At 38.1% G+C, this 11668-nt stretch overlaps 1 protein-coding gene across 1 annotated transcript; it reads left to right on the forward strand.

Moving 5' to 3' along the window:
* Positions 1-8000: 8000 nt before the first annotated feature.
* On the forward strand, positions 8001-8969 carry LOC308346783 (olfactory receptor 11G2-like; the record flags this gene model as incomplete). Its single annotated transcript, XM_080809825.1, has 1 exon — positions 8001-8969. The coding sequence occupies one exon, from the start codon at positions 8001-8003 to the stop codon at positions 8967-8969; it is 969 nt and encodes a 322-aa protein (XP_080665951.1).
* Between the last annotated feature and the right edge of the window lie 2699 nt (positions 8970-11668).

Genomic DNA, 11668 nt, shown 5'->3' on the forward strand with positions numbered 1-11668 from the left:
CAAAACCTATGGGATACAGCAAAGGTGGTCCTTAGGGGGAAATACATAGCCATCCAAGCCTCCCTCAAAAAATTGAAAAACCCAGAATATACCAGCTGTCTCTACACCTTAAAGAACTAGAGAATCAACAACAAATCAAACCAACTCCACACATAAGAAGGGAAATAATCAAAATTAGAACAGAGATCAATGAGATAGAAACCAGAGATACAGTAGAACGTATCAATGAAACTAGAAGCTGGTTTTTTGAAAGAATCAATAAGATCGATAAACCATTGGCCACACTAATCCATAAGAAAAGAGAGAAAGCCCAAATTAATAAAACTATGCATGGAAAGGGAGAGATCACAACTAACACCAAGGAAGGAGAAACAATCATCAGAAGTTATTATCAACAGTTATATGCCAATAAGCTAAGCAACCTAGATGAAATGGATGCATTCCTGGAAAACTATAAACACCCAAAATTGAACCAGGAAGAAATTGACAACCTGAATAGACTGATATCTAGTAACAAGATTGAAGCAGTGATCAAAAACTTCCCAAAAAACAAGAGCCCAGGACCTGACGGATTTCCTGGGGAATTCTACCAAACTTTCAAAGAAGAAATAACACCTATTCTCCTGAAGCTGTTTCAAAAAATTGAAGCATAAGGAAAACTTCCAGACTCTTTTTATGAAGCCAGCATTACCCTGATCCCCAAACCAGGCAAAGACCCTACCAAAAAGGAGAATTTCAGACCAATATCCCTGATGAATATGGATGCTAAGATTCTCAACAAGATCCTAGCAAACAGGATCCAACAGCACATTGAAAAGATTGTCCACCATGACCAGGTGGGATTCATCCCTGGGTTACAAGGATGGTTCAACATTCACAAATCAATCAATGTGATAGAAGAAATCAATAAGGGAAGAGAGAAGAACCACATGGTCCTCTCCATTGATGCAGAAAAAGCATTTGACAAAATCCAGCATCCGTTCGTGATTAAAATGCTTCAAAGTATAGGGATAGAGGGAACATTCCTGAACTTCATAAAATCTAACTATGAAAGACCCACAACAAATATCATCCTCAATAGGAAAAAGCTTGCAGCATTCCCGTTGAGATCAGGAATACGACAAGGATGCCCACTCTCACCACTCTTGTTCAACATAGTGTTAGAAGTTCTAGCAACAGCAATCAGACAACAAAGAGAAATAAAAGATATCCAAATTGGCAATGAAGAAGTCAAACTCTCTCTCTCCGCAGATGACATGATTCTTTATATGGAAAATCCAAAAGACTCCACCCCCAAACTACTAGAACTCATACAGCAATTCAGTAACGTGGCAGGATGCAAAGTCAATGTACAGAAATCAGTGGCTTTCTTATACACTAACAATGAAAATACAGAAAGGGAAATTAGATAATTGATTCCATTTACTAGAGCACCAAGAACCGTAAGATATCTGGGAATAAACCTAACCAAAGAGGTAAAGGATCTGTACTTGAGGAACTACAGAACACTCATGAAAGAAATTGAAGAAGACACAAAAGGATGGAAGACCATTCCATGCTCTTGGATCAGAAGAATAAACATTGTCAAAATGTCTATACTGCCTAGAGCAATCTATACTTTTAATACCATTCCAATCAAAATTCCACCGGTATTTTTCAAAGAGTCGGAGCAAACAATCCTAAAATTTGTATGGAATCAGAAGAGATGCTGAATTGCTAAGGAAATGTTGAAAAACAAAAATAAAACTGGCGGCATCACGTTACCTGATTTCAAGCTTTACTACTAAGCTGTGATCACCAAGACAGCATGGTACTGGCATAAAAACAGACGCATAGACCAGTGGAACAGATTTGAGTCCAGATATGGACCCTCAACTCTATGGTCAAATAATCTTCGACAAAACAGGAAAAAATATCCAGTGGAAAAAAGACAGTCTCTTCAATAAATGGTGCTGGGAAAACTGGACAGCTATATGTAGAAGAATGAAACTCGACCATTCTCTTACACTGTACACAAAGATAAACTCGAAATGGTTAAAAGACCTCAACGTGAGACAGGAATCCATCAGAATCCTAGAGGAGAACATAGGCAGTAACCTCTTCGATATCACCCACAGCAACTTCTTTCAAGATATGTCTCCAAAGGCAAAGGAAACAAAAGTGTAAATGAACTTTTGGGACTTCATCAAGATCAAAAGCTTCTGCACAGCGAAGGAAACAGTCAACAAAACAAAGAGGCAACCCACGGAATGGGAGAAGATATTTGCCAATGACAGTACAGACAAAAGGCTGGTATCCAGGATCTATAAAGAACTCCTCACACTCAACGCACACAAAACAGATAATCATATCAAAAAATGGGCAGAAGATATGAACACACACTTCTCCAATGAAGACATACAGATGGCTATCAGACACGTGAAAAATGTTCATCATCACTAGCCATCAGGGAGATTCAAATGAAAACCACATTGAGATACCACCTTACACCAGTTAGAATGGCCAAAATTAGCAAGACAGGAAACAACGTGTGTTGGAGAGGATGTGGAGAAAGTGGGAATGTAAGTTGGTGCAGCCACTTTGGAGAACAGTGTGGAGATTCCTCAAGAAATTAAAAATAGAGCTTCCCTATGACCCTGCAATTGCACTACTGGATATTCACCTCAAAGATACAGATGTAGTGAAAAGAAGGGTCATCTCTACCCCAATGTTTATAGCAGCCATGGCCACGGTCGCCAAACTGTGGAAAGAACCAAGATGCCCTTCAACGGATGAATGGATAAGGAAGATGTGGTCCATATACACTATGGAGTATTATGCCTCCATCAGAAAGGATGAATACCCAACTTTTGTAGCAACATGGATGGGACTGGAAGAGATTATGCTGAGTGAAATAAGTCAAGCAGAGAGAGTCAAGTATCATATGGTTTCACTTATTTGTGGAGCATAACAAATAACATGGAGGACAAGGGTAGATGGAGAGGAGAAGGGAGTTGAGGGGAATTGGAAGGGGAGGTGAACCATGAGAGACTATGGACTCTGAAAAACAACCTGAGTGTTTTGAAGGGGCGTGAGGTAGGAAGTTGGGGGAACCAGGTGGTGGGTATTAGGGAGGGCATGTATTGCATGGAGCACTGGGTGTGGTGCAAAAACAATGAATACTGTTAAGCTGAAAAAAAAATAAATAAAGGAGCTAAGTTTTAATAACAACCATAAAAAAACAATCATTATAAATAAATAAATCCATGTTCACACAACCTAAAAAAAAAAAAAAAAAAGCAAAAGTTCTCCACATCACTTGCCATCAGGGAAATACAAATCAAAACCACAATGAGATACCACCTCACACCAGTCAGAATGGCTAACATTAACAAGGGAGGAAATGACAGATGTTGGCAAGGATGCAGAGAAAGAGGCACCATCCTTAAGAGTTTAATCTCTAGTCACGTTCCAAGCAGCATACTTGGTGATACAGGGATGCATATGACAGGATCTTTATTCCTGAGGAATTCTTGACTTATATGGGCACAGATCTATTAACAATCCAAAAAAAAAAAAAAAAAAAAAGCAAAGAGAGAGGTGTACAGAGGGTGCTAGAGGAACAAAGAAGAGTGCTGGACTAAGTATAGGTTAGGGAGGGGTTCACAGAGAAGCTGATAAGTCAGCTGAGTCTTGAGTGACAAGTTGAAAGTTTTCTAGATAGACAGAAGGGAGGAGGGTGGATAGTGACATTACAAATGGAAGGAGTAGCATATGCAACATGTATGACTGAATGTAGAGTGAATGGGAGGGGATGTACTTAGGGAGGCAGGAAATTAGAGACACTAAAGAGGTGAACTTGATCCTGTAGGGGAGAAGGAAATATTTAAGGATTGAAAAGAAGGAAATAACGTGATCAGATTTGTATTTTTGTAAAATTTGTCCTCTTTATTTAGATTCTGTGTCTTTCAGTGCCATAGGATAGCTCCTTCTCTCATCAAATGTAGTGTAGGTGTTCCAATTAATTTTAAGAAGAAGATGAATTCAGATTAATGGTATTGACTCAATCTTTTGAGAATTTCATGATTCCTCTTGAAAACAGCTGACATCTCAGAGTCTTAAAGAGTTAAGGTGGGACATCTGTTTTACACTAATATTGTCAATTTAAGGTTAGTAGCTTGATATTTCAGTTGGGTAACTGTTCAATTAAAATCATATTTCATTTCTAATTGATCATGCCCAAATGGAAATTCTGAACGTTTCATTCACCTTAGACTCCAAACAGTAGAATAATTCCTGGGCTTCAACCACATATTTGGCATCTGAGAACAAATTAAAAAGTAATAATGGCAGTGATATTAACAACACCTTCTCATTCACATTATCTCAAGCCCTCTGTTTGTAGCATATTTCCATGGAGGCTTTTTGCTCTTGCATATAGAATGTATGACAAAGTCTGTGTTAAGGGTCATACAACTCTTATGAGCCACTGAAAACTACTCTGTGTAAAGAGGTTAAAAAGCCATGTGCTACAAGTAGGAAACCCATCTTGAGAGATCAGATTATAAAAATTCTTCAACAGATGTGTGATTTGTAAGATGTGTAAGAATTCTAAGGTAATAACCTGGTTTAGTAACAGATTTAGTGAGTTCTAAAGAATCCTGTATCCCTCATATGTGCTATTAAGACAGCAAGAGAGCTAGGTTGGTCCTATAATGGCGTGTGGGTAGTTAAGACACTTCTGCAGATTTTTATTTAGTGTGGTCATTAGCTTTGTGTTCTTTGGGATGTAGATTTTAGGTTTGAAGGTTAGACATTGGGTCACCTTGGATGAAGAGTCTTAACTTAAGAATATATTCCATATTCTTTCCATTGACACTGACATACATCATCATAACTGAGGCATAAAATAGTGTTCTTGTATATCTAACTTACAGAACTAGACCAACAGCACAGTATGAAAAGCTGGGCCTTGCTGCTAAGGATAGACAGAAAAGTAACAGTGATGAAGAAAGCTCTGAAATGTCTATGGAGGGAAATGTGGCTGCATTGACCTGAATTTAAAATGCACTCACTCTATGACTTCTATTTTTATTTCTCAGAATTTGTCCTCCATAAACATTGTTTTTAAAGTTTTTCTGTGCCATTTTAGAGTTAGAAAACTAAAGGGAATAAGCCCACAAATACATACATTTTAATATAGTCACTCACAGATTGTTTTCTTCATACATTTGATTCAATTAGTCACATTTTTTTCTGGTGGGTCAAATAGTAAAGGCATTTACTGCTTAGTTAAAGTCCAAATGGGAGTTCCTGATTGATAGGCAATTGTTTTTTGAATGATGATTCTGGAACTCAGGCTGTTTTCCATCCTTGGCTTCATTATTTTCAAAAGTCAGCTTCCTAAGTCAACATGCTTAATTATATCAGAGATCATCAAGGACTATGCCTGGGTGAAGGTTAAAATGTTGCACATCAGTTTTAATAACATTCTGCTAACTAGGGAGTAGTCACATGAGCACACCTATCTACAAGGAAGGCTTAGAAAAAATGTATCCTTGACTTGAAGAAGAGGAAATGAATCTGTCTTCATTATACAATTCGTGTCTTAACTTCTTAGTTGGCCAACATCCATTCTATTTGATCTACATGTGGAATTAAGGAATTTGAAAAGAATGGGAATTGGTAGTTCTGTGGGTATTTTAAGAATAGGCTCATTCTGGATATAGTGGACGTTTCCATTTGAACAACAGGAATGGGAGACTCTAGGTCTAACAAAGCTTGAGAGTAATGGTGCATCTCATGTCAAAAGACTTTGTTAGCTAATAAGTAATTTATTACATTTAGGAGAGGGAACTCTGGAGGGAATAATACTGTGATAGTTTGGAATATGTATGTGTATGTGCATTCATGTATATATGTGTGTGTGTGGATTGCACATATTAGTGTTTGCACATTCATGTAGTTTTCATGTTCAATATGATAATCCCTGAAAATGAAACATGCCTTCATCTGTATGATGCACATTAATTGCCTCATTTGCTCCTGGGGTTGAAGTCTCTGGAGATAGGCTTCAGAGTCTGGAAGGAATAAGTAATGGGGTAGGGAGAGATTAGTTTCCTGTTCTATTCTCTGAGTACAACCTGAAAGGGGTCTTTGTAAAGAAAGGAACCAAAAGTATTCTACCAAGGAGCTGGCACCTCTGATTCCCAGGCTGCATTGGGATAAGTAGGACTGGGCACATGGAACAATGACTTCTTTCCTATGTCTCAGTGTCCATTTTGTTTCATATATTGATATGAAAAAGGAGCAAAAAATTGGAAATGTTTTTGTCAAATTATCATCTTGTCTTTGCAGGTCATATTAAAAAAAAACTGTGTTCTTAGCTGATAGGAAAATGGGAATATTTTTCTTTAACACTTTGGCAATAATTTAGATGACTCTCTTGTTTACTGTTCTCTTTCACACAGGTGACAACATAGCAAATCAACACCGATTGTGTGTGGCTTATAGGAGGGGAAAACTTTGTAAGTGGAAGCTAATTTAGTTAATATAATAGTAATATATAGAATAATAGAAATATAATAGTCAAGGATAAACAGAAGAGAGTTGAAGAGTATGACTGTGGGAAATGGAATGCGTGGGCTCTCTTTTCTGTGTCTTCTTGGCTCCTTGTGCAGTGTTTAATTGCCTCTGCTGATTTTATTTTATTTTATTTTTTCTTTAAAGGATTTTTTAAATTTATTTGGCAGAGAGAGGTCACAAGTAGGCAGAGAGGCAGGCAGAGAGAGAGGAGGAAGCAGGCTCCCTGCCGAGCAGAGATCCCAATGCGGAGCTTGATCCCAGGACTCTGAGATCATGACCTGAGCCGAAGGCAGAGGCTTAACCCACTGAGCCACCCAGGCGCCCCATAATTGCCTCTGCTGATTTTAAAGACCATGAGCTTACGTTTCTACCACTGCATGTCTCTTGACTCCATTCCTGGTATCTCTTTGCTTCTACATTACCCTAGGTCAGACTCTTCATTCTTTTTCCTTGGACTGCCAAAATGGTTTCTAATAGGTTCCTGCTAAATTCATTACCCTTTAATTGAGAAATTGTCTTGCAATGTAGCTTCCATAAACCTTTGATCTTTTACTCTTCTACTGGACTAGCTCTAGTTGTTTTCCACTGACTAGTAAATTAAGCCTGAACTAGACTGGCAGTCTGCCACACGGCCCCATCTTTAAAATTTTTGTTTCACCATTCCTTTACAAGTACTCTCATTTCTACTTTTTTGAACTTTGCTCTAAACATAATGTCTTGTATCCAAATCTTTTCACATTATTATTATGTGCTATTAATGTTCTGCCTTCATTGCTGCCCTTTTGCTAAGGTCCATCTCTCTTTTCAAAAGCCTTTCCTTATTTTTTTCCAACTGAGTGTAATCATGTCTTATATGACAAGAAAATATTTTGTTTTGGTTTGTCATATGCTCTTGTTACTGTGTCAGTGGAAGCACCATATTATACATGGAGGGATGCTAACATCACTCCATATTCTGTATCAGCTCTCCATGAAGCTGCCACAAATAAGCATACAATCTAAGTAAAAACAGTTTCCTTTCTATGCAAATGAGGTTCCAAGGTAAATCTCCTTAGCTCTCTTCCAATCAGATTTAAGCTCCTAAATTCCCTTTATGTAGAAATTCTGGAGCCACGAATGTATTGTTTGAAATTACTTTGATCAAAATATATTTGACATAAGCTCCAAAGAACAGGTACTCTACATTTTTATCATCTTTTCCCTGTCTCCTAGAAGACTGCCTGACAATAATATGTGCAAAATAAACGTTTACTAAGTAAATAAGGGAGGAAAGAGAAGAAGAGGAAAGAACAACTCAACACTTCTGAAGGAAAGATAGTAATATCACAAGCCTGAATTGAGGAAAATAAACATATATAACTTTATCAGGAAGAAGCAAAATAGTGTAAATATTTCTGTGGTTTTTACTGTCTCTGCCACTTCTACAGGTCAGACTAATGAGGACCTTGGATACGACTAATATCTCTGGGTCTGTGACTGAGTTCATCCTCTTGGGATTTCCCTGTCGCAGAGACATCCAGGTCCTCCTCTTTGTCATCTTCTCCCTCATCTACCTTCTGACTCTCATGGGGAACACATCCATCATCTGTGCCGTGTGGTCAAGCCGGAAACTCCACACACCCATGTACATCCTCCTGGCCAACTTCTCTTTCCTGGAGATCTGCTATGTCAGTTCTGATGTGCCCAAAATGTTGGCCAACATCATCTCCCAGACCAAGAGCATCTCCTATGCTGGCTGCCTGCTCCAGTTCTACTTCTTCTTCTCCATGTGTGCCGCTGAAGGCTTATTTCTGTCAGTGATGTCTTTTGATCGATTTCTTGCTATTTGTAGACCTTTGCACTATCCCACCATAATGACCCACCACCTGTGTGCTTGGTTAGTGGTCTTCTGCTGGGCAGGGGGCTTTCTCTGGTTACTGACTCCTTTGACTCTAATATCTCAGGTGCCTTTCTGTGGTCCAAACACCATTGACCATTTTCTTTGTGATCTTGCCCCTTTGCTGGCATTGTCCTGTTCTTCAGTATCTGGAATTACTTTGATCTGTGGTGTCATTAGCTCTCTCATCATCTTTCTCACCTTCCTATATATCCTTGGCACTTACTTCTGTGTCCTGAGTGTGGTGCTGCAAGTACCCCCAGGCTCAGGAAGGCATAAGGCTTTCTCTACTTGTGCCTCCCACCTTGCTGTGGTGTGTCTGTTTTATGGGTCAGTCATGGTGATGTATGTTAGCCCAGGTTCTGGGGACTATCCTGGGATGCAGAAATTTGTGACCTTGTTCTATGCTTTGGCAACTCCATTCTTTAATCCCCTGATTTACAACTTCCGGAACAAAGATATGAAGGAGGCACTGAAGAAAATTCTGAATCTGTTATTGTGGGAAATCTCTAAAGGATTCAAAAGTTGAATTTCCTATACTGTATTATCAATGTTTTAGGAGGATGGAACATAACAAAGCAAATGAGATTATGCTTTTTCCCCTTCTTTTTATTTTCATATATTCGGAAGATGATTTTTACAAATTCATCACACTCATGATTTAAATCTTAGGAAGTTGTTGCTGTTGCATTCCAGATATGTCTGTACCTTAGATAAACTTTATTTTGAAATACAACTTAATAAGATTTTCATGTATTTCTCTATGACTCAGTTTCTAGTTTCTCTTTTGGTTTTCCTTATATACTTGATGTATCTCAACATTTTAAAATTCTGCTTTCATCAGAGCTAGTTTTTTTTTTTTTAAAGAACATAGCAAATGTTGAATGTGTTGCAAAAATATGTGTAATTAACTGATAATCGCACATAGTTAACCAGATTTTTTCTTATTAACATACAATGTATTATTTGCCCCAGGGGTACACGTCTGTGAATCATCAGGCTTACACATTTCACAGCACTCATCATAGCACATACCCTTCCCAATGTCCATAACCCAACCAACCTATCCCACCCTATCCCCCTTCACCTTCCAGCAATCCTCAATTTGTTTTGTGAGATTAAGAGTCTCTCATGGTTTGTCTCCCTCCCGATCCCATCTTGTTTCATTTTGTCCTTCTCTACCCTCCAACCCAGCTCACCTTGCCTCTGAAATTCCTCGTATCAGAGAGATCATATGATAATCGTCTTTCTCTGATTGACTTATTTTGCTCAGCATAATACCCTCTAGTTACATCCACATCGTTGCAAATGGCAAGATTTCATTTCTTTTGATGGCTGTATAATATTCTATTTATACATATACCATATCTTCTTTATCCATTCATCTGTTGTTGGACATCTAGGTTCTTTCCATAGTTTGGCTATTGTGGACATTGCTGCTATAAACATTCAGGTGCATGTGCCCCTTCAGATCATTACATTTGTATCTTTAGGGTAAATACCCAGTAGTGCGATTGCTGGGTCATAGGGTAGCTCTATTTTCAACTTTTTGAGGAACCTCCACATCATTTTCCAGAGTTTAACCAGAATAAAAAAAAAACAAAAAACAAAAAACAAAACTCTTAGCATCAGGGATAATTTTAAAGTACTGCTTTGGTAGATTACATAATTCCAAGTATAGTTTTAGACACCTACTAGGGCACTTGGTAAGGTTGTGTTGACTTGATTGACTCTCATGTTTTGCCAATGCTTTCACTTTAGGAGGTAGTTCTAATTCTCCGTATGCAGACACATGGAAGTTAGTTAATATTCCATGTAAGCCAAAGAACTATAGACTTTGCGAGATCACTACCACTACTATCCAGGTCTAAGGTTCATTTACTTTTATAGTTCTCTGTAAAATTCTGGATAACTATTACCCAGAGGTAATTTTTATTTTCTAATTTCTTATTTTCTGGATTTGGCATTTAACTTACAATATTGCACCCCATACGGAAACCTTGGGCTAAAACTTTCTCCTTGGATAATGCCAATACTGGCTTTACTTCAATCTTAGTCAAATATCTGCAGCTTCCTGCTGGAAATATTTTCATGAAAATCTGCTCCAAATTCAAATGTCTGATCCTAAATTTGATAACCTTTTAAGTTAGCTCAAGCTGTACTTACTTGCCAATGGCTCCACTGATCTACAACCTGAACCTAAAATCTTAACATTTATAATTCCTCACCTTCTCATCCTCAATCCTAATGTCATTAAATTCTGTGGCATCTTCCCTGTCATCCTTTGTCATCTTCACTGATCATTTTTGTCCAGGTCCTAGCACACCATACCTATAAATGCATAATGTAAACTTCCTTTCTACCAGTCCCCATACTTATCTCCTCTCTGCTTAACACAAATTTTGGGGATAAATCCTAATGTCTTTTGTTGTTTTGTTTTGTTTGGTGGATACATGTCATTATAAATTTGTTCAAACACATAGAATATAAAACACCAAGAGTGAACCCTAATGTAAACTAAGGACTCTGGGTGATCATTATGTGTCAAAATAGATTCATCAATTGTAATAAATGTACCACTCTGGTGGGGGATGTTGATAATGAGGGAAGTAATGCATGTGTGGAGTTTTAGGGGGCATATGAGAAATCACTGTGAACCTAAAACAACTACTCTAAAAAACAAAGTTTCAAACAAATATGTATACACACATACATATTTATATTTATATACTACTCTGTGTTGGATCTGTGCTTATAGGTCCTCATTCTCATTTTTGTTACTTGTGATTACAAGATGGATGTTAAACATCTAGGCATTCCCCATGCCAGATTGGAGGAAATTCAAACTGCTATTTTGAGTTCCAGGAAAGCAAAAGCCTCCTCAGAAACCCCCATTTTGTGTCTCATTGACCAGAGCTATGTCACATGACCAAACTAGCTGCAAGGAAGCTGACGAAGTGAGGGTTTGTAGGTGGACTCATTGCTCCTCTGAACAAATCAGGTTTCTTGTGCTAAGGAAAAGGTGGCAGCAATTTGTCTGGGCAATAGCAGTCCCTGCCATAAGAGGGATCTGGAGAGTTTCTCTAATTACCTTAGACTTAATGAAACTCAACAACTGAAAACATTGACCTTTGACAAGTATGAAAAAGCTAAAGAAGAGAAGCATTCAGACTTTCCAGAAACTACTACATTTATAAATCTGGCTGGAGGCAAGTAAGACAGAACTTT

Source organism: Martes martes (genome assembly GCF_963455335.1).
Source record: "Martes martes genome assembly, chromosome: 7".
Taxonomy (NCBI): Eukaryota; Metazoa; Chordata; class Mammalia; order Carnivora; family Mustelidae; genus Martes; species Martes martes.